Source organism: Triturus cristatus, chromosome 5_2, assembly GCF_964204655.1.
Source record: "Triturus cristatus chromosome 5_2, aTriCri1.1, whole genome shotgun sequence".
NCBI lineage: Eukaryota > Metazoa > Chordata > Amphibia > Caudata > Salamandridae > Triturus > Triturus cristatus.
The window spans coordinates 883,616,596-883,640,801 of NC_140588.1; the positions used below are offsets into that span (position 1 = coordinate 883,616,596).

Sequence of the window (24,206 nt, forward strand, 5' to 3'; positions counted from 1 at the left end):
TCTTGCTCCTTGTGAAAGAACAGACTGCCTACACTCACAGTGAAGTTAGCCAATGGCTGAAGTGGGCTGACACACGACCCCATGCTGTATTCTGCAGGCGTATGAAGAAAAATGTCAATGGCACAATAACAGACCAATGGATGAAGAGTGCTGGCCTGCAAGTATGTACCTTATACATATAATTTTAGTAAAATCAAAAGATCTTGTCTCACGTCAGACCTTACAATTATACCAAGTGTAACCATATTTTCTTGCAAAACGTCTGGCCTTGGCAATCATGCATTGTATTTATTTATGTGCTCTTTATATTCATTACAAACATGCAGTCCAAAAAAAAGAAGAAGATAGTAAACTTATCAAAATAATGTCCCAACCACCAAGGCCTGGATTTAAAGTGCCTTCCATTTCAGGTGTTTACGCATATGTGATCAGTCAAAATGCAGTAACATGCAGAGCAAGCAGGCAACAGAAGTAGTGGGCTGAACACTGCCCCATTAGGTCTGCTGTTATATTATGTTGTTTTGTAGAGCACACTAATCACCCGCAAGGATACCCAGGTGCTTGAGCAGGTGTGAAGGCTTGTAGTCCCCTAAGAATTATTTGAAGAGACAGGTCTTCCTTCAACTTCTTGCGAAACTCAAGTAGCGACAAGGAGGCTCTGATGTGTTGTGGAAGGTCGTTCCAAGATTTGGGGTGATGTAAAAGAAAGAGCGATTACCTGCTCTGCATCTGTGAATTTGGGGGTGGGGTAACGAGTGAGGCTAAGTATAAGTGTTTGGTTGGGTTGTAGGAGTGTATGGATCTGCAGAAGCAACATATCCTGTGTTGGGTACAACTTTGTAGGTGTGCGCTGGAATTGGCAGTGTTTACGGATGGAGACCCAGTGTAGCTCACTGCACAGCAGAGAGATGCGGGTTTGGTGGGGAAGGTTGAGTACGTGTCTTGTGGCTGCGTTCTGGACGATCTGAATTCTGTTCAGGAGTTATTTGGAAATTACAGCACACAGTGTATTACCGTAGTCAAATTAGCTTGTTCCAAGTGCTTGAGTGACGGTTCGTCTGGTGTTCTGTGGGAGCCACATGACGTTTTTCATAACATTCTCAGGATGTGGATAATCTCCAGATTTCTGGCATGGTTATTAAGTGTTGGTATGGGTCCTAGTTCAGTCAGTCACCAGAGGGTGTCCCACAGGGAGTTTTTGTTTCCAAAGACTAGCACTTCCATCCTGTTGAAATTCAGTTTGATTTCATCCATTCTGCTACCAAAGTCATGCAGTTGGTGTAGTTTGTCCTCATGGTGGGCATCTTATACATTTGGGAGAGAATGAGTTGGGTGTCATCTGCATATGAGATGATGGTGATGTCTTGAGACCTGATAATGTTGGTGAGTGGTGCCATGTAGAACTTGAACAGGGTCAGGCTGAGGGATGAACCCTGGAGCACTCTGCATAAACGTTTTATCGCCTCAGATGTGAAGCCTGGCATCTGACTCTTAGGGTTGTCCCTGTGAGGAAGGAGTAGATCCACTTGAGCGCCGAATCTTGGATACCGCAATCGCGGAGTCTTCTGATGAGTGTGTTGTGGTAGACTGTGTCAAAAGCCACAGAGGTTGAGCGGGATGAGGTCAAGGATGGTCCCGATATCACTGGTGACTGTGATAAGTGCTGTTGTTCTTTCTGAAACCTGATTGAGTGTTGTCCAGTAGATGGTGGAGCGGGAGGTGTCTTGTGAGTTTTTGCTTATGGCTGTTTCGATTACTTTTGCTGGTTAGGGAAACTGGGAGATCGGTTGGAATTTGGGATGGGGTTGACGGAAGGTTTCTTGAGGAAGGCGTTGACTGCTGCATGTTTAAAGGCTTCTGGGAAGGTGATGGAGGTGTTCATGATGAGGATTAGAGCTGTTCGGATTGGTGATGTGCCAAAGTTATAGATGTAGTAGGGGCACAGGTCCAAGGGCCCCCCTCCGAGAGGATGGTCAGCATGATTGCAGCAATTTCTTCACTGGTGAAGGACTTCCATCTGATCGGGTGGTTGTCATGACTGGTGATTGGCTTATTAATGAGTTAGCTGGAATCTGTTTGGGTGCATAAAGTTGCAAAAGATGTTAGTGATTTTGCTGTGGAAGAAGTTAGATAGGTTGTTGCAGAGTTCTTGAGAGAGAGTGATGCTGTTGAAGAAAGCCGTTGCTGTGGTGAAATATTTGATGATTGTAACGCCCTGAACGTCTCAGGATCGTTTAACAGACACGATAATGAGAACGCAACCACTTGTGAAGGTTTAGTTATTTTAATGAAGGCAAAAATAATACAAGGAATAAACAAAGGTTATAGTCACTGGAATCCTCCAGGCTAAGTACGTTACCAGCCCACAGCACGGATGGTCCTAACCGTCCTCTGCATATACGCCGATCCCGGCGTATGCCAACAGAGGGCAGAAATGAAATGGCCGACAATGCCAATCGGTAGGCTGTGAGGGGCACGAAGAGTGTTGGGGAGAATCGAGGAGTCAGGGAAACACCCAGCCGGGGTCTCTACCTGAAGGGAGCAGCCGCTCAACCTCTTCCTCAGACTGCACCGGGACGCGGAGTCACCTCCTGGTGGTGCGTCACCGATACCCCAATCACAAGCAAAGAAGACTGAACCGAGAGCAGCCGCTCGATCGATCCTGTGGACTTCCGAGTCTGTAACGCGGCAAACACCTCCTGGTGTGCGTTACAGCTGGCAGTCCCTGTATCTCTGGTCGGGCTGGGAGTTACGACTCCAACCAGCAAAAGCGCCACTGCGCTTTGACTCAGCCGAGTCAAAAAGCGAAGCTCAATGGTTATCCGGTAGAGCTTCCGGGTCCTTCACAGGTGACGATGGGGCAAGACACGGCCCAGGGAGTAACGACTCGACCTACCTCCGTTCTTGCCTTACTGGAGCACCACTCCGGAACACTGCTCTTCACTAAGCAGGTACGTCGGTGTAAACACAATATCCGACAGCGTTGTACCTCCCGGTTCCTCCCTTTATAGGGCGTGTTTTCCTTGAGTTATGTAACAGCTCTCCTGTTTACATAAGGGCGTGTTTTCCTTGAGTTATGTAACAGCTCTCCTGTTTACATAACCTCTCAACCGCTAAGCATCCTGGGAGATGTAGTCCGTTTTCGCTGGTTACCGTTTTCCTCCCCTCGCATGACAGGAATTCTTGACAATGATTGAGAAGATTTCTCTGCTGCTGTTGGCGCTCCCTTCGATGCGTTCAGCTAGTGCTCTTTTTGGTGTCTCTAAGTAGATGGTGGTATCCTCCGAGTGCAGCTTTAAAGGTGGTTTTATCGGGGTCATGTTGGCTGGCTCTTTTGGGGTCCTGTGTGCACCAGCTGGCATTCAGTAGACGAGGGTTCTGTTAAGGATGACATTTTGGGAGATCTGAAGCTCCAAGTGCAAATGTTCCATAAACAGAGTGGCATTCTCCTTGGTTGTTGAGCACACGATAGTGTCTTTGTAGATGATCACGAGTCCCCCTCCTGGCTTCTGATGGTGGTCCTATTATGCAACCATGTAGCCTGCTGGGATTGCCGTGGCATTGTCGGGTGCAGAGGTTGTGCTGAGATAGGTTTCTGTGACGAAGAGGAGGTCCGGTGCATTGCTGCTCAGCAAGTCCCAGATTTCGACTGCATGTTTGCTGAGTGAGTGAGCGTTGAGTAAAACACATGAGAGAAACGTTTTGGGATGTTGGTTTGCTGTTGCATGATGTGTTGTGTGGGAGTGCTGCTATGGAGGCTGGAGTATGCGTGGGGGCGTGGGTTTTTGGCTGCCTTTGAAGCTGCAGTGGATACAAGTGAAGGTTCCCACTGTGTCAAGCGAATGGTGAGCAACGTGGTGAAAAACCTGGAGGGGCGGATGGCCCGGAGCTCTGGCACTGGGCGCAGTCCAGGCACAGACGGGCTTGCCTTTGGTGCACTCTCCACTAGGTAGGTCCTGGGAGAGGCACTGGGGCAGTGGGCAGTGCTATGCGGCAGAACGGGAAGAAGATGGGGAGAGCAGGCATGAAGCGGGGAGTTGGGGAAAAGGTGTGGGAGAGGGCGTCGCAGGGGCCTGAGAGCACATAGATGAGGAAAAAAGGAGAAGAGAGCTGTGAGGAAGTACCCGTCTGCACAAGACCCTTGCGGCCCCCTCCTGGCATGAACCCCCTCCAACGTTCTCCCTTCCGGTCTCTGCCATACGGAACCATGTCTGCAGCGTCCGTGACAACGGCGACTCCGCCCCTCTCTCTGTTACAGGAACCTATCCAGAGAGACAGCAGACCGGAAGGACTACCCCTCGACCCCGGCAGTCCCTCCTCCCTGCCGGAAATACGATCGATAAAAGACGGAAGAGGAGAACCAGCAGTCGTCGGAACATCGTGGCAGGAGGTATCGACTCGAGACGTGGAGAAGGAAGAAGAAGAAAGCGGCGAACCCGAAGAGTGGTCCGAAGATTGGTGGAGCCCTACGGAGGTGGCTGAAGAGCGGCCGTAACTCGGAGGAGAGTTACGGCGGAGCGCGCGAGTACAAGTTTCCCTCCTTTCAGCGCGCTAGGCGTCCTGTGTAAATATATCCACACCAGTGTAAATACTCCCTCTACTCGAGACACCCCCTATTCACCGAATAACCTGTGTAGATAGTATACAGCACTGCACCCTGTACATACAGCCTTCACGACCCCCATTCCGAACACCTCTGTGCCTTTACCAAACCCCCTCCGACCCTTCTCTTCTCTTCACCCTCACGGTCGTTTTCTCTCCTGTCTCACCCCTGGTTATGGTTACGGCATATAAAAGCGAGTCTCAGCAGGACTAACGGCTCCCTTTTCCTTTCTCTTATTGCCCTCCGAGGAGCCACCTGTGGGTTACCGAGCCTGTGCTTCCCCCTCCGACGTGACGTTCCCGAAGTGTCAACACCGACGACCAAGGAGGAAGACTGCGAACCAACGCATCGCCATTTTTCCGGCTGGAGGCGTTTTCTGTTGTTTTGAACTCTTCGTCCCCCCCCCCTTCCAACTGCTTTGTGTGCAATAAAAGCTCAACATTGCCCACTATATCCGGCCTCCTTGCCTGCTTTTCCAGCCCGCCGACCGCCCACGATCACATTTGGTGTCAGAAGTGGGATTTCCTGGAGATATGGAGGCCGTAATGAAGAGGATGGCGGACTCCCAAGAGCAGTTAGGACAGCTAATGGAGCGGTTCTTGAAAACCACCGAAACCGACCGAGGTCAACTCCACGACGTCTTGAAAGGACAGGGGGACACCCACGAACAAGCTATGGGGAAACTTACAACCGTTCTGGAACACCAAAGACCAACCACCTCCCTCCCCTCTGTGGTTCTCCAAAAATATGTGCCGGGAGACGACCCCGATTTTTTCTTTAGAAATTTCGAACGCTTAGCACAAACAGCTTCGTGGCCGAACGACCGCTGGGGACATTACCTGGGTCCCTTGTTGACTGGTGAATTGCAGGCCGCGTATCAACAAGCCAACATACAGGGTACCACGCCGTATCCTGATATCAAGAAGTGCATTCTCGAACGACTGGGCATCGATGATGAAACTTATCGTATAAAATTAAGGCAGATCAAGGAAGGACCACAGGAATCCCCCAGAGCCCTGTCGTTTCGAATCAAAGACTTAACCCATCGGTGGCTGAAACCAGACACCGCCACCAAAGAAGAAATCCTTGAGAAAATATGTCTTGAACAGTTTCTAATCTCGCTGCATCCCGGTACGCAAAGGTGGGTAAGACAACATGTCCACCTTACCCTGGAAACAGCTGTGGAAATAGCGAGTGCCTACAGTCGTGCTCAAGAGCTACAAAGAAGCAAGGAGGAACATCCCCCTAAACTGCACCCTTCGACCAGATCCAGAGTTCACCGTCCGCCTCTTCCACGAAGAACAGAGCCTGTACCTCAGCTTCCTGTCCCCCTGATGCCGCGACCCATCAACCCTGGACCCCAATGTTACAGTTGTGGGGGCTTTGGACATATCGCCCGAGTCTGCCCCCACAAAGAAGAGCCGATGGAGGTTGGCCTTGCCCGAAACTATGTGTGTTCGATTCCGGGTAGTAAACCGCCTCCGTTCCATTGTCCAGTGACTATCGACGGACAACAGCTCATGGCTCTAGCAGACACTGGGTGTCGACAAAGCGTTCTTAAGCCCCAGGTTTTGCCTCATCCTGTTACATCCCCATCGGGTACAGTCGCCATTCAATGTGTGCACGGCGACACGAAAATGTATCCCACCACCCAAGTGAAAGTTCAACACCCCAACGATTCCGGCACCACCCTCACAGTGGGTTTGATACCAGCCCTTCCGGAACAGGCCATCTTAGGGAGCGACTATTCGGGCCTACCAGGACTTCTAAGGGACACTACTGATTCATTGTCCCAATGGTGGGAAGAAGCCCCTTTTCCCCATGGGCCGACCTCCCCTATGTTGAAACCCAAAACCCCGAAAACCAAAACCCAAAAGAAAAAGGAAAAAAGAGAGCACGCTGGGGTTTTTCCTGTAGTCTCGGAGGAACACCCCTGGCAGACTGACAGGGAATTCAGGGCCGCACTGCTAGAAGACCCTAACCTCCAGGAAGCCTGGACAAAAGCGTTGGACCACGAGAATCCCCTTATCGTAGGTCCTTACTTCTATAAGAAGCATGGGTTGTTGTACCGTAAGGGGGGAACCCAACAAAAGCCCCAACTCCTAATCCCTGGCCCTTTCCAAAGTAAGGTCCTGTTTTTAGCACATAGCCATCTCCTGGGCGGTCATTTTGGTGAGGAAAAAACAAGCCAAGCCATCCTAGAACGATTCTATTGGCCGGGGGTATACCAACACATAAAAAGATACTGTAGGGAGTGCCCGATATGCCAAAAAAATAGCCGGTATCGGCCGCCTAGGGTACCCCTACAACCTCTTCCTGTTATCGACGTCCCCTTCAGTAGAGTAGGGATGGACATTATAGGACCCCTGTTACCCTCCCGAAGTGGCTGTAGGTACGCACTAGTGATCGTGGACTACGCCACGCGGTTTCCTGAAGCCCTACCCCTGCGTCAACCTACAACCCAAAACGTTGCCAAAGCACTCATTACGGTATTTGAGGGTGGGATTTCCTCGGGAAATTTTAACGGATCAGGGCACCCCTTTTGTTTCGAGACTTCTGAAACAAGTCTGCTCCCAACTAGGGATCAAACAGATCCGGACCTCAGCGTACCATCCCCAAACAGACGGACTCGTGGAGAGATACAACGCCACCCTAAAGCAAACACTAAAAAAATTACTAGGACTAGAGGCTAAGCGTTGGGAGGACATGTTACCCCTTGCCTTGTTCGCTATTCGCTGCAAGATCCAGAGCAGTACCGGTTATTCCCCCTATGAATTACTGTATGGTCGACCCCCTCATACCCTGCTGGAGATGGCCCAAGAAGCTTGGGAAGCAGAACCCGACCGTACTAGACCCCTCCCTGAATACATGGAAAACCTTAAAACCCACTTGTCTATGATGAGGGACATCGTACACAGCAATCTGGAGAACGCACAAAGAAAACAGAAGGAACAATACGATAAGAGTACAAAACCCCGGGTCTTCTCAGTGGGAGATCAGGTTCTATTAATGATGCCATCCTCTGATCAAAAACTCCTAGGGCAGTGGCAGGGCCCGTATACTGTTCTTCGCCAGGTAACCCCCGTCACCTATGAGTTGGACCTCGATCCCACACGCGGTACCACTCAGATATATCATGTAAACCTTCTAAAAAAAATGGGAAGGCCCTCGTCCCGTCCTCTCCACTACAGCGACTCACGCTCCCCTCTCGTTTTTCCCCTGCATAGACCCTGGACTAACACCACAGCAGAGTCACGAGCTTACGACTAGTCTATACCCCTTACGCAGGGTGTTTTCATCTTCGCCCGGACATACCACTGTTACAGAACACAGTATACGAACGATACCGGGAAAGGTAGTACGGCAACGTCCGTACCGAGTCCCTGAAGCCCACAGGGCGGTTATACAGAGAGAGATAGAACAAATGTTGGAAATGGGCATCATAGAACCCTCGGTGAGTGACTGGAACTCCCCGATAGTCCTGGTACCCAAACCGGATGGGTCTGTCCGATTCTGTATCGACTTCCGTGAAGTCAACAAAATATCCTCCTTTGATACTTATCCATTGCCTCGCGTCGATGAGATGGTCGAACGCATAGGGAAGGCCCAGTATATTTCCACGTTAGATCTCTGTAAGGGATACTGGCAGATACCCCTCAGAGAAGAAGACAGAAAGAAAACAGCGTTTTCTACCCCTGAGGGGCTGTACCAATTTCTCGTTCTTCCGTTTGGCCTTCATGGGGCACCGGCCACATTTCAACGAGCCATGAATCATGTGTTGCGACCCCACACTTTGTATGCGGGCGCCTATCTCGACGATATCGTCATTTTTAGTGATAGCTGGACACAACACCTAGAACACCTACACAAGGTCATCACTTCCCTGGGCTCTTATGGTTTCACCATCAACCCTGCCAAAACCACCCTAGCAGCACAAACAGTGAAATATTTAGGATACCTCCTAGGTGAGGGCCTGATACTACCACAAGAAAGCAAAACCGAAGCTATCCACTCCCTCCCCTTTCCTCAAACTAGAAAAGACCTGCGTGCGTTCCTGGGCCTTCTGGGATACTATCGTAGGTTTGTACCTAATTTTTCCCAAAGAGCAGCCCCGCTCACGGACCTGTTAAAGAAATCTGTGAAAACCGAAACACTCCTACAGAATCCAACCCCCGCTTTGTGGCAGGCCTATACTGACCTGAAAAACGCCCTGACCTCCAGTTCAGTATTAGTCAGTCCTGATTATTCACAACCGTTTCTTCTACAGACCGACGCATCAGAACAGGGACTAGGGGCGGTGTTGTCACAAAAAGACCCCTTTGGGAATGAGAAACCCGTCCTCTATCTCATCCGAAAATTATTTCCCCGAGAGAAGAACTATGCGGTAGTCGAAAAAGAGGCTCTAGCCATTAAATGTGCCGTAGAAAGCCTCCGCTACTACCTAGAAGGGCGGGACTTTACCATTTTCACTGACCATGCCCCACTGGAATGGATGGCTCGGAACAAAGGACACAACGACAGGGTCCTTCGCTGGTTCCTGGCGCTCCAACCCTATCACTTCACCACAGTACACCGGAAAGGAGCACACCAGGGTAACGCAGACTACCTCTCCCGCTACCCAATGTCCACACCCCGTACAGGAAAGATAGCTAGGGAAAGGGAATGTGAGGAAGTACCCGTCTGCACAAGACCCTTACGGCCCCCTCCTGGCATGAACCCCCTCCAACGTTCTCCCTTCCGGTCTCTGCCATACGGAACCATGTCTGCAGCGTCCGTGACAACGGCGACTCCGCCCCTCTCTCTGTTACAGGAACCTATCCAGAGAGACAGCAGACCGGAAGGACTACCCCTCGACCCCGGCAGTCCCTCCTCCCTGCCGGAAATCCGATCGATAAAAGATGGAAGAGGAGAACCAGCAGTCGTCGGAACATCGTGGCAGGAGGTATCGACTCGAGACGTGGAGAAGGAAGAAGAAGAAAGCGGCGAACCCGAAGAGTGGTCCGAAGATTGGTGGAGCCCTACGGAGGTGGCTGAAGAGCGGCCGTAACTCGGAGGAGAGTTACGGCGGAGCGCGTGAGTACAAGTTTCCCTCCTTTCAGCGCGCTAGGCGTCCTGTGTAAATATGTCCACACCAGTGTAAATACTCCCTCTACTCGAGACACCCCCTATTCACCGAATAACCTGTGTAGATAGTATACAGCACTGCACCCTGTACATACAGCCTTCACGACCCCCATTCCGAACACCTCTGTGCCTTTACCAAACCCCCTCCGACCCTTCTCTTCTCTTCACCCTCACGGTCGTTTTCTCTCCTGTCTCACCCCTGGTTATGGTTACGGCATATAAAAGCGAGTCTCAGCAGGACTAACGGCTCCCTTTTCCTTTCTCTTATTGCCCTCCGAGGAGCCACCTGTGGGTTACCGAGCCTGTGCTTCCCCCTCCGACGTGACGTTCCCGAAGTGTCAACACCGACGACCAAGGAGGAAGACTGCGAACCAACGCATCGCCATTTTTCCGGCTGGAGGCGTTTTCTGTTGTTTTGAACTCTTCGTTCCCCCCCCTTCCAACTGCTTTGTGTGCAATAAAAGCTCAACATTGCCCACTATATCCGGCCTCCTTGCCTGCTTTTCCAGCCCGCCGACCGCCCATGATCACAAGAGCTTAAGACAAAATCAAAACAAGCAGAAAACCGGAGGTTTGAGAAAAACAGCAAAATGGCTGAAAAAGAGCTACAGCAAGAGCAACAAGCATTGAAAATGCAATAGGTCTCGCCTTTAATTAAGTTAAAGCCATTTGCTTTGCTAATGGTATTGTATAGCAAAGCAAATGGCTTTAACTTATTGAAAGGTAAGACCTATTGCATTTTTAATGCTTGTTTTTTTTCTTTTCAGTCTTGGCACTGTGCTGGGATCGGTGACAGTAATGTTGTCTGCTTGCCCACTTTATTCTCGGCTCCTTTCTTGGTATCACCTTCTTGTAATCTTTAGAAAAGCGGCACTCTTCTTGCCCGCTGGGTTTGCCCTAGTCACCTCCAAGTTATGAGCACGAGGGGCAAATATGAGTGTATACAGACCATTCAATCATTAGCCTCTCTTTAGAAACACTACCCCCCCCTCCCTTCTTCGGGCAGGTAAGTCGTGCCATTTCCAGGGAATTCCAAGGTTAGGAGACAGAGACGACCATTGACATGACAACATGTCAGCCCCTACGCCTCACCTACTCCTGCTCTTCCTCTTTTTACCTCACCTGATTGTGCCCTCATAAGCCTTATCTGTTTGCGAGTTGCTGGGCCTCAACTTTCCGCGCTGCCAGATGTTCCTCACTGACCCTCCCATGCCTACATGTTTGTTGTCCCTGGCCCTTCAGATTGTGGAAAGCCCTCTGCCCACACTCCTACCTACTCTCACGTGACCACCCCTCCAGTACCCAGTTTGTCCAACCAGATTTCTAGTCACGTAACAAGGCTGTCACGAACTATAGCTTAAGTGAAGAGCAATGGTCACCAACTGACTAGACAGCACATTTTTGGGGAGTTTTATATAGCGCGAACTCGACCCGAAGGTATCAGAGCGCTTTACCAACTGCGTTACAGACGGATACACTCATTTTGTTATTTGCCCAGAATCACAGGATTAAATCGACTACTGTAGCAGTTAGGCCACATCCTTGAATCCATGCATGGTAGGGGCATGAAACGCCCCCGTACTCCTGGGTCCCGGTGCGACTGCAGCTGCTGCGCCAGTGATACCTATGCCTATGCATTTGTATCAAGTTTTTGCCCCATACTGTACTTGAACCCACGATTCTGACCTGCCCCCGGGTACACCCCCTGATTGGACACTGGCAGCCTGATGAAGAGAGCGGACTCGCATGTATATAATCCTGTGAAAGGTGAACTCCGTTTGTCCCTTACTTTTCCACATTGCAATGGTGTGTGCCCATTAGAAAGGAAACCTACCATAGGACAAAATGCCGTAAAAAGCTAGCAGTGTCCAATGTAATAACAGCACGGAACCGCGAAAAGCTCCGCAGTGTCCAACAGCACCAAAATAGTACATAAAACATACGCTTGTGTGTGCTTCTTAAAAAACGTACCGATAGACAGTGCACAGAGGGGGGTTAGTTGTAAATTTAATAGTTCTTGCTTTTTTTTTCTTCTCAAGATTATTCATGTAGTATACTGTATAAATGTCAGCATATTGATTATGTTATATATGTAGCAGTACGTCTCTGGGTTACAGAGCACTGCAAGATCTTTGTTGTTTGACGCAATAAAACTTGTTTAAAAAAAAAAAAAAAAAGTACCGATAATCAAAGCGCTGTGAAAAGCTCCACAGTGCCCAGCGACACGCAAACAGTACACAAAGCATATGCTCATGTGTGCGCGTATCTTTAAAAACCTATGGAAAAACAAAGCGCTGTGAAAGGATGAGCAGTGTAATAAACATATGCTTGTGATAGCGCATTTAAAAGGGCAAACCTACCGGAAAAAAAGCTTGGTAAAAAGCTTTATGCTGTCCGGTGCAAAGATATCGCCGCGCACAACGTTTATGACAGCTTCAAACATACAACCCCAATAGTATACCGATGCAGCTGCCTACTGAAAAACAAAGCGCTGTGAAAGCTTATCAGTGTCCAGCGGCACGTAAACAATTTAAACAAGCTGATCACAGCAAAAAGACAGAAGTGGATGCCTGCTTGTGCCCCGGAGGAACTGCAGGGTGCGCGCTGGTTCGGAGCTATGAGCGAAGCAGCATTTTCGTTGCTATAGCAACAAAATGGCGTGGGACTGTCCACAGTCCCTATGGACAAGCGCATGCTGTCTGCTATGGACAAATGGCAAGAGCAGCCATGTTTGTCCATCCAGGCGCGTGCATAAAAGCCCTCGGTAGAATCGATTCCAAAAGGTACTCGCAATAGCGAGGGCAGCGCATGCGCTGCTTTCGCTAGGCAAGACCTATAAACTGGCTGAAACAGAGGGGGGTGAGCAAAAGAGAAAATGGCGGAAAAGAGCTGTAGCAAAAACTGGATGAAAAGCGGAAGAGCTAAAGCACAAAGGGCTGCAAAGAGCTTGCTGTCAGGGCAATAACGATGAGGGATGATGCCAAACCCCTGAATTTGCGTATCTTTTAAAACATGTGGCTGTCGTAGAGCCAAAGCTCTCACTATGTTAGACCTAAAAGTGTTGAAAAAGCTTGTTAAATTCAGAATAGTAGTGTAAATGAACATACAAAACTTTAATTGTTGCGTTCGATGTGGGACTGAGAGGCTCTTATATACATACACTATGGGAATGCTCAACAGCCACACATAATGGAATGTAATAAAAACAGATAAGATATTAGATGTGAAAATACCATTGGATCCTAAGTATCTATTTTTGGGTATTCCTACGGCTAAAGATATCCCTAGATCCAAGCTCCTTTTCATTAATTTGGGACTTGTGGTGGCAAAGCGAGATGTTGCTAAGCACTGCAGGGCACCTGAACCCACTGTACTGCAGGATTGCAAAACAGGGTGGCCCTCTATATGGCAGCTAGAAAAGTAACATATAAGGCTATGGGATTCCCGAGGAAGTTTACTAAAATATGGGGTCCCTGGTTGCGATATTATGGTATTGTCATGGGAGAGGCGATGATCAACCCAGACTCGCACAACCCTGAAAATGTATGAGGGATTGGATGCGGCTTGGTTACTCTACGGATACCAATCTCTTATGTCACAGAACACAAAGAAGTGTCGATGTAGACATGATGTTGCATACATCGACTCCCATGTGCCTTTGTTTTTATTTGTATGTATACCATTGGATGTGTCGAATATAGAATATTGCAAGGCAAATATATTTTTTTAAACAATCTGTAATCATGCCTCTCAGTACAGCGACATGTTACATAACAGGACACTGTAAACAGAAGACAGGCAACACCATGCCCAAATCTGAAATCACATTTTGGGAACAAATGCAGTGCACGATAAACCCGGAATAAAGCAATATTCACAGCAATACTTCCATTCACCGTCAGTGTCGCCACCCATCTCTCCCTAGCAGAAGCCTTCTTTTGTACACAAGAGAGGAAATAAAGACTGAGTCTGCTGTGTTTAGTTTATAAATCTCTTTAGGCCGAGTTTCATAAGATTATGCTGCGATCTTCAGTGGGACAGAGAGCAGTGGGGCAACATGTTACTTCAATGCACAAAATATCACGACACTACTGACCTGAGAAGATTGCGTTTAAAGCCATAAGCTTTACATGTTAATTTTTATGAAAAGTTTCAAACTATCTCACCTGTGCCTCCGGATGGCTTTTTGGCCGGCTTGGATGGTTTGGGGGTAGCTGCAAATAGAGGAATACAAGGACGATAAGTTGTGGATAGCATTTTAGGACAAATGAAGCAACACGATATACTTCTGGATGTAAAGTCACATCAATATATGTCATATCTGTCCTCCGTAGAGCAGGCAAAGTTTTTTCGTTTACATTCAGGATGCTATCTATCATGCCCACAAGTACCTTTACAGCATGCTTTAGTGCTAGGACAGGCTGGGACCACTGGAACAGGAGAACAATGTCCACCTAGCACTTTTAGGTCTAGAGAAGCAGCTTTGGTTGTCCAGAAAACCTCATGTCATCAATTCTAGGGAGGAGATGTGGCTTTATGGCCAGAGATCGTCCCCGCCACTCATAGTCACACCCCCCCCCCTTCATTCACCCAGTTGCCATCCCTCCACCTGCACTCACAAACATAACTATGCCTGCACTCCTACAAGCATAGCGCTCACCTTCACTCACACAGGCACAACCCTCAACATTCTCTCATACAAGCCTACATCACATCCTGCACTCGCTTTATCCCACCTTGCGCGTACACTAGCACGCTGAATGAATGAACATTTTTATTGCCCAATGACTTAAAATCATTGTAATATTCCAATTACCACAATTACAAAGTAAGAAGGTAAAATGAAGTGCAAAACAACATATTATAGCGATGTCATACAATTTACAATCAATCCTGTCGCCGTGTTATGAGTAAGAGGTTAGGGAGGAGGCAATTGTGTGCTACGCTTTACTGTAATTTGTTCCTTTTCAGTGTGAGGTTGGTTATGATGGGGCCTTGGCCTCGTGTGCGAAGTTATTGTAAAGGTGTGTAGGATCTTGACTTGTGGTTCCAATCCTCTCTCGTGCCACTATGGCTGTTGTGCGCGGTACTACTAAAACTGTATTTGTCTCGGGACGCCGGTATTTTAAAATCATGTTGCATCCAACAAACATTATAGATGACAGGCAAGTGATTGTTAAATCTGGAGTCGGTGGGTTCATTAGAGCAGTGACAAATTAATTAGATAAAGTACGGGGACTCTTAAGTGTCATTAGCACTTATACCTGCTAGGACCTTAATTGTTACGGTAGTACAACTTGCTTGCTTTTAAAGTGCTAAGTCTATGTCTCATGTGGCCTTATGTACCATGCGTTGCTAATTAAAGGGAGTATGCTCTTGCAGGCGCCGAAATGTGCGGACCTCCTTAAAGTGACATGCAAAGTGGAAGAGTGAAGTGCTTAATGTTCCTCGTGCACTAATAACACTGGAACCCAGTGAGCTCGGTGGAGCAATCTGCAAATTAGTCAGATAAAGTGCTGGGACTCTCAGTGTAGACAACCCTTATTCAAGGTGTGCCTTTGAGGTTTTCAAATAAAGAGCTCGCAGTCATTTAAAGTGCTGAGTCGATGTGCAGCAGGGCGTGCTGTACTAAGATTTACTGTTTAGATGTTGTATGTTGCTCCGTGAGCTAAAATGTGCGACCCTCCCAAAGTAATATGCAAAGTGCCAGAGTAAATGTCTTAATGGCCCACCTTTGCTATTGCTGTGGGCTCACTGCTTACCCAAAGTAACGCATAACTCACCTGCACTTTTTTTGGGCACACCACTCACCCTGCACTCATATAGGCACTGCACTCACCCTGCATTCTTATAGGCACATCACTCACCTACACTTCTTTGGGCACACCACTGATCCTGCAGGCATATAGGCACACTTGCTCACGCTGCACTCATATAGGCACACCCAGGGCCGGTCGAAGGATTTGTGGGGCCCCGGGCGAAATAGGAACATGTGAGGCCCCTATAATTTGCATTAAAATTAACCTGACAGGAAGTGACATCATAGGAGGTAATATCAATTGGCCATTAATTATATGGCATTGTTTGAAGCCGCTTTGCAAGAAGCTACTTAGTTTGGATATCAGTAAAAGGGTTAAAAATAGCATCAATACTCCTAATAAAATACGTAAATATATTTTCAATCTCTAATGAGTGAAAATATATTAAATGAACTGAACTTAGTTATTGTTCTCTTGAATGGGATGAAGGAGAAGGATATGCAAACAGGGCATCCTGGCACTAAGAGATGTCCAATGGAGTGGTGCAAACCGTACCAAAGTGGAGAGAGAACAGTTTTAAGTGTTTTTCCAAAGATTGGAGTCACACCATAGCTCAAGAGGGAGAGAGTTCCAGTCCTGCACAACTAGAATGGAGAAGGATTTGACTCCAATCAGGGCTATCTAAATTTTGGATGGCACAGAGTATAGGATTCTGGAATGAACAGTATGGAGTGCTATAAAAAGAGAGAACCTTTTTAATGCAGTGCACAATCTAGTGAGAAGATAATTGACTGCACAACACCTTCATGGTAGTGAGAGGGGAGAAAAGGGATGATTTTGTGTTGCTTATGAATGTAGTAAAAGCAAGTGGATGAAACGTGGATAATCTGTTCCAAAAAAAAAAAAAAAAACAAAGAAGAAGATGCTGGCAAATTATTCCAAGATTTTTATGCTGACTCCGCCAATGTAGGCAATTGACCCGGCTCCACCAGCCACACCATATGGCATGCAATCCTTGAAACATGAGAACCCTTTTGAATTTGTCTTCATTCAGAAATCAACTGCTAGCATACAAGTCCAAACATATTCTTGGGCACAGACCAGATTGCCACTGAGGGAAGTAATGTTTGGGTATCAATATGCGCAAGATAAAAGCAAGAAACCAAAGGACTGTATGAGTAAGGCTAACTACGAATGATATTGATTGAACAGTGGAGATCCAATAAATTTCACAAGTCAGATGTTTAGTACATGATAGAAATAGTTGGCGAGTGGATTGTTTCAGATTTCCCAAATCGGACAGAGGTAACCCACACTAGGGGAATACCTTACATTCCAGGTTGTACTAGTTGATTTGTAAGCACTGGCTGGGACACAGTGTCAAGTATGGCACAAAGGTTTAGTAATATTAAGACTGCTCTAACTCCATGATTAAGAGCTGGGCACAAATCATCTGACACAGCACAAATGCTACTTTAAACTCCTAGAGTAGTCAGAAGCCAACCGGCACATTGTCAATGAGTAAATTACGTTTTATGAAAGAGATTTGGAAGTGGACATCTTTTTTCTAGGATTCAACTTTCTCTTTTTGGCCGTCTAACTTTCACCTCTCCCACTTGTCTCACCCTGCCCAACCTCTTGCATCTTATAGTGATCCTGCTTTTTTCCATCCACCTCTCACCAATACTTCTCCCTCTACTCTGCTTATGTTCCCTTGCTGGGTCTGTCTCTCTCATATCCACACATCGTATCCATACACGCTCCTTCAAGTCTCATCTCTTCCCCAGCCTCATAACTTCTTTCTTTGTATTGTTTTATTTACATCCACCTCTCCCCTTCCATCCTCTTGGAGCATTTTATCTTTCTTTGTTGATGCTGACCCTTTTAATACCACCTCCCCCTTAATGCTCTACTCTTTTTCTCATATTTCCTTCAGTTCTCTGTGATTGAATCCAGAAATATAACACAACTGACTAAAAACAGCCAGGAGTATTGGTTTTGTCAATGGTTGTTAGCTGTTTAAGATAAATGAATAACAACAATAAATTATTTTATGTTCACCCTGTCTCTGTTTTGACCAATGAGCACCTCCTTCACACACATTTGCACAGAATCATAACTGCAACTGGAATACAGGACCATTGCTCTGTGTGCGCAGCAGAGAGGCCATGCATTGAATGATCATGTATTCTGGACACCTTTTTGACTGACAGACAGGCACACTGTAGCCTGTTATAAACACCTTGAGGCGACTCAGTACAAAGTGTGCACCATACAAAAGTAATATGCTGTGAAATGAAATACAGAATCACACATCCTGGAAAAAGCTAACACTCATGGGGAATGCACGTGAAATTTAAACGGGGGCTAAACTGCTGCCATGGATTACCCTAACAGGCAGCGTGAGACTGGGACAGAAAATAGGCGCTGGCACAAAAATAAAAGTAACCACCATTAGTGAATTAGTTAGGTAGAAAAGTGTTCCATGTTTGCAAATTAGGGAAGTTTTTAACTTGTAAAGACATAATGTATACGTTTTTTGCAAGGTATGGAAGACTACATAGATTTGATTTTGCTACAGGCAACGTTTGTTTTAATATCATGAAAATGAACAGTAAAAATTGGCTCACCTGACCATAAAGCAGACCAACAAACTGCCACGACAACGGCCTACATACTTACCGGACAGATTAGACCATCACACACTGCCTAACTGCCCTTTAGGCCAGTCCAACCTGGCGGTGTGCCTGTCTGTTTGCAGTGTGAGCATTGTGCCTATATGCTTGCTGGGTGAGCATTGTGCCTATATGCTTGCTGGGTGAGCGGTGTCCCTATATGCCTGCAGGGTGAGTGGTATGCCTATATGAGTGCAGCTTGAGCAGTGTGCCTATATGAGTGCAGGGTGAATGGTGGGTCCAAAGAAGTGTAGGTGAGTGGTATGCCTATATACCTGCAGGTTGAGCGGTGTGCCTAAATGAGCGCAAGGGGAGTGGTGTGCCCAAAGAAGTGCAGTTGAGTAGTGTGCCTATATGCCTGCAGGGCAGTAGTGTGCCCAAAGAAGTGCAGGTGAGTGGTATGCCTATATGCCTGAAGGGTGAGTGCAGTGCCTATATGAGTGCAGGGTGAGTGGTGTGCCTATATACCTGCAGCATGAGCGGTGTGCCCAAAGAAGTGCATGTGAGTGGTATGCCTTTATGCCTGCAGTGAGAGTGGTGTGCCCAGGGCCTGCGCTAGGCATGGGCAGCATGGGCAGCGTGGGCAGCTGCCCAGGGCCCCGCGCTTGCTCGCAGCCATGGGGCCTTGCACTTTTAAAGATTCCAAAGTTTCGAGGACCAGGGGGCCCCCAAGGGTTTCTATTTTTTCAATTGTTGCAATTTCCCTAGCTGGCCCCTCTTGCAGGGCCTAATCGCTGCATCTGCATGAGGATAGCAGTGATTAGACAGATACTTAAAGAGCCCTTACTGTGAAGTGCACCCCGCCCTTGTATGAATGAAAAGCAGGATAACCTGCAGGGCGCCAACAAAAGATAGATAGAATGGCGGCGCATCACAAGGGAAACTGCTCACCTAGGATGAGGGGGAAAGGGAGCAGAGCAGTGAATCAAAGGGGTAAGACAAACGGAATAGAGTGAGAGGAGGGGGAGAGCAGATAGGTGTGAGTACGGCGGAGAGACGAGAGGTGCACGCAGAGGCGCAGATTCAGCATGTAAAAGTGGCTGGAGCAGGGCTTTAAGTGTGCTGGGCACCTCGAGTCTTAAACCCGGTGGTAAATAAAAACGGGACATTGAGACGGGCTCCTATCGGGCCCTATATTCATGTCCTTAACTTTAGCTGCAAAAGCAATGATCCAGTGACTGCACAATAAATGTATAACCTAAGTGATCTTCTTCAGCCCTCTGGGCAGAAGTGGTATAGGCGGAAAGGCGTATAGAAGACCGCAACTCCACTCGTGACGAAAAGCATCGCCTAGCGAGTGCCACTTTGGAAATTCCAACTCGCAGAATTGCTGACATTGCGCGTTCTCTTCGGTGGCAAATATATCTAACCAAGGCTCTCCCTATTGCTGAAAGAGACCTTGCGCCACCTCCGAGTGAAGACGCCATTCGTGAACCATTATGCACCTGCGGCTGAGTTAATCCGCCCTGGCGTTCAGGGAACCAGCCAGGTGTTGGAACCACCAGGGATATGCCCGGATGTTCCAGCCGTGTCCAGAGACGGAGAGCCTCTTGACACAGGGTCCACAACCACACCCCGCCCTGTTGTTGCAGTACCACATGGCAATGGTGTTGTCCGTGAACCCCTGCACTACTCTTCCCCGGACAGAGGGAAGGAATGCTTTTAGTGCAAGATGGATCATCCGAAGCTCCAGAAGGTTGATGTGGAGGCCGGACTCCGCCGGTGACCAGAGGCCTCTGATCTCCGCCTCCCCCATGTGACTGCCCCATCCCAGAAGTGATGCATCGGTCACCACTGTGAACTCTGGTTGGGGAAGGAAGAGAGATCTGCAGTCGACCCAATCCTGGTTCGTTAGCCACCACTGCAATTGGTGTGCAGTGCCCTCCGAGAGCTGGATGCAATCGGACAGGTTCCCCTGATGTTGAGCCCACTGGAACTTCAGGTCCCACTGCAGAGCCCACATATGCCATCTGGCATGGTCCACCAGCAGGATGCAGGAGGCCATCAAGCCCAGTAGCCTGAGGGTCATCCTGACCGAAACCTAGGATAGAGGCTGAAAGATCAGAATCATAGCCCAAATATCCCGGACTCGCTGTTCGAGGGGATAGACCCGAAACTGCGTAGCGTCCAGAACCGCTCAGATGAAGAGGAGCTTCTGAGACGGAGTCAGGTGCGACTTCGGATAGTTGATGGAGAACCAGAGCGAATGCAGGAGGTTGGCTGTAGTCTGGAGGTGGGAGACAACAGCCTGGGGCGAGCCCGCCTTCAACAGCCAGTCATCGAGATAGGGGAAGATGGGAACCCCTGACCTGCGCAGCTGAGCTGCGACCACCGCTACCACTTTTGTGAACACCCGAGGGGCGTTGGTAAGGCCGAAGGGGAGCACAGAAAACTGAAAATGCTCGTGGCCTACCGTGAACCATAGGTAACACCTGTGGGCCGGCCGGACAGGGAAGTGAAAATAGGCGCCCTGCAAGTCCAACACTACCATCCAGTCTCCAGGGCAGACAGGACCTGAGCTAGCATCAACATTTCGAACTTCTCCTTCCGGAGGAAGCGGTTGACGTTCCTGAGATCCAAGATAGGACGCAGGCCTTTGTCCTTCTTGGGCACCAGAAAGTAGTGGGAGTAGCAACCATGACCTACTTCTGGGGCAGGAACTTGTTCGATGGCTCCCTTGGCCAAGAGAGCCATAACTTCCTGTTGGAGAAGGGCCAGATGATCCTCCGACATGCGATGGTGCTGAGGTGGCATGGATGGAGGGGTGGTCTCGAAGGGGAGGGAGTAGCCCCTCAGACTATTTGCAAAACCCACTTGTCCGACGTGATGGTGCGCCAGGGGTGAGAGGTGATGGCGAATCCTGCTGCCCACTGGCGATTGGTGGCCCTGAAAGATCGGACTAGGAGGGTTCTGTGGTGGCTGTGGTGCTGGCGCGGGCTGTGGTGGACTGGCGCGCCTGCTGGCCCCCAGAACCCCGGCGTTGGTTCCCACGTCCCCAGCCGCGCAGGGGTTGGACAGCTTGCGCCGCCTGTGGCTCTGGGCGTGACATGGCGGGGTACCCTTTTCGTAGCCACTAAAGGGGCGAAAAGCAGACTGTGCAGGGCGGGTGGTAGAGAGGCCCAAGGACTTGGCCGTAGCCCGAGAGTCCTTAAAGTGCTCTAGCTCGTTGTCTGCCTTGTCGCCGAATAGGCGACGGCCATCAAAGGGCATCTACATAAGAGCAGATTGAACATACCCTGAAAAACCAGTCAACCTCAGCCAGGCATAGCGTCGAAGGGCGACCAACATGAAAATCATCCTGCCTAGCAAGTCGGCGGTATCCAATCCACAGCGAATGGTTAACTTTGCTGCGTCCTTGAACTCGGCAACAGTCGGGAAGAGTACGGTCCGGGCCTCCTCAGGGCACTGGGGCAGCATGTGCCCCTCCGTATCTCACACGGAGTGGGTGTAACGGCCCAACAGACATGCAGTGTTTACCGACTGCAGTCCCAAGCTGGAGGAAGAGAACATCTTCTTCCCAAGATGGTCCAGATCTTTGGATTCCCTATCAGGTGGTGCGTTAGGGAATGCGCCTTTGGATGTGGAGGCTTGGACCACCAAGCTCTCAGGGGTGGGTGTTGAGAGAGGAAAGTGGGGCCAGCCGGGTGGTGGGTCGGGCAATCATCCTATCCACGGGAACCCCTGTGTTGGGCATGGACCAGGTGCCCAAAAGGATGTCAGTGAGGGCTTCATTAAACGGTAGCAGGGGCTCCGAAGAGCTCGCTGGTGGTTGAAGCCCCTCTGTCAGGAGGTTAGTCCTGACTGCCACCATAGGTAGCTCGAGGTTGAGAGCCTCAGCCACCCTACGCAACACCACAGCGTAAGACACTCCCTCTTCCGTAGCCACGGTAGGAGAAGACAACATGCCAAGGTCTGGTGAGGTATCCAGACCACTGGCTTCCCCCAGTTTCTCTCTCCAGTCCTGTTTGTAACCCAGCTGGTCAGTCAAAGGGTTTTCAGACCCCTCCCAGTCCTACTCACCCTCCTTTGGCTGCCAATCTGGTCTAAAAGAGCCACAGGGGCACAAAAGTACCTGTTGGCGCCGGATCCGGCGTTGGTCGACGCCGGTCCGGCTAAGTGTCTACATCGGGGTGGAGGCCGGGTAAACACTGGCTGGGGACGCAACCGGCGTCTGCTGTGGATGTGGTGCCGGTGGAATCGGCGCCGGGGGAGGTGTAATCAGGTCGACCGGCACAAATCCGGATCCAGGCCTGGATCCAATGGGGCCCTGTGGTGCCAGAGCCGCCGGCGTCAAAGGCCTAGGGCCCCCAGCCGAGTCCGTGGGCCCGAAGGCGCGCCGGCAGATTCGAGCTGGCCAAAGATGGCATGCATCGCTTTGTAAACGGTGCGAAGCTGGGCAGGGGTCGCTCCGGGTCCCGGGAAGGGAGGGAAACCCGAAGTCGACCCTTGGGGCTCCTGCATGCGGAGCCGCAGGAGGGGCACCGCCCGCATCCCTCGTCGCATCGGCCGACCGACGAGGAGGAGTCGAAGAGCGACAGTGCTTCTCCGACTTCTTCTTGTGCTTCGACTTACCTGAGGAGTGCGAAGACTTTGAAGAAGACTGTGGTGATGGCTCCGCGACCTGTCCCCCCCACCTCCCACGTGACCGGGACCTCGAACAGCGCGGAGCCGACTGCCGGGCCTCGAGAAGCTTTTGGGACCATTCCCGCAAAGACTTCAGATTCATGGTACGGCAGTCGGAGCACAACTTGTGGTCGTGGCCACGCTCCACGCAAAACAGGCACACGTGGTGCAGATCCGTTACTGACATCAACTGGCTGCAGGAGCCACAAGCCTTGAAACCAGGCATCCCCGACGTGCACTAGGAGTCGAAGACTCAAAAGCGATGTTGACAAAAGTCGGCAAAAAGTCAGTCAAAAAGGGACTGGAGGTACTCCGGATCTGCGCTGGCTGGCGCGAAAAAAGAAAGAACCGACGACAGCACGGGAGGGCGGCGTCTAAGTAGCTACCACAATGTCATCCTGACGACCACGATGCCAACGACAAACGCGGAGCTGACCGACGCCACCTTTTGACGCGCACGGGTACTGCTGACGAAAAATTCTCCGGATCCAGTCTGACGCCTGCGGGTAATTCTAAGGTAAGGAATATATAACTAATTGTCTCTTTCAGATAGGTGGGCTTACTCTTGCTTTCACTATCAGACCTAGATGAGCTATACAGGTGAGTTTTGGGCAGGCAACCATTAATGAGGTACGCATGGCACCAGATGAGTCTGTATTAAAACAATTGCATCCTGGCTGAAATAACAAACTAAATCCCTGAGCGCAATAGCACAACATTTTTCATACTACTAAACTGTGTGAGGGAGGGGTGGGGGCTGTCCTTGCTATGCCACTGCAATCTCCGCAGACCACACACTGAAATATGTCCTTAAAGAGAGAGTTCTCTTCTCAGTCCACTGCCGTGCTGTTTATCAACAAGAGTAACAATGTGCTGCTTTCCTTCAAAATGTGCCATCAATCAAAGAAAGGAATGCTCCCGGACACAAGTTTTTGTTTCGCTGTCATAGTTCACTTGCTAAGGCAGCATTACATTACGAAGGCTGTCAAGTTTTTTTGTGTTTTTTTTTTAATCTATCAGAAGCTAGACCTTGGGTTGCTCGGCCTTATGTGAACTGCTGTATAAATAGATGGACACTGCGGCATTTCAGTTAAAGGGGGTAACTCACGACAGTCTGAGCCTTTTATTTTCAGTCTTTGCTAACAAATACAGAAGGATAAGGATGCCACTAAGTTGGAGTCTGCACTTTATTCTGGTCCAAGGGCTGGGTGGGGACAGGAGTTTGGTAGGGAGGAGTCCAAAAACAGGACAATGGGTGAAGTGCTGCATCTTTATATGTGAGAGGCAGGAAATGAAAAGTATTGTTTATGCGTATGTACATTTACTTCACATGAGAAATGACCACAACTTACATATAATGAAAGTTTGTGAGTTCATGAGGAACGGGCACGTTGTTAGAGAACCGATTACACAAGAAACAAT

At 49.2% G+C, this 24,206-nt stretch overlaps 1 protein-coding gene across 3 annotated transcripts in view; it reads right to left on the reverse strand.

Annotated features, from left to right (window-relative positions):
* CD99L2 (CD99 molecule like 2) overlaps positions 1–24,206 on the reverse strand; it is a 495,976-nt gene that overhangs the window by 288,955 nt on the left and 182,815 nt on the right. For all 3 annotated transcript variants that reach the window (XM_085608025.1, XM_085608023.1, XM_085608022.1), the window contains exon 3: positions 13,894–13,941. In XM_085608025.1, the coding sequence (XP_085464151.1) occupies positions 13,894–13,941 (48 nt within the window). The remainder of the gene's footprint in view (positions 1–13,893; positions 13,942–24,206) is intronic.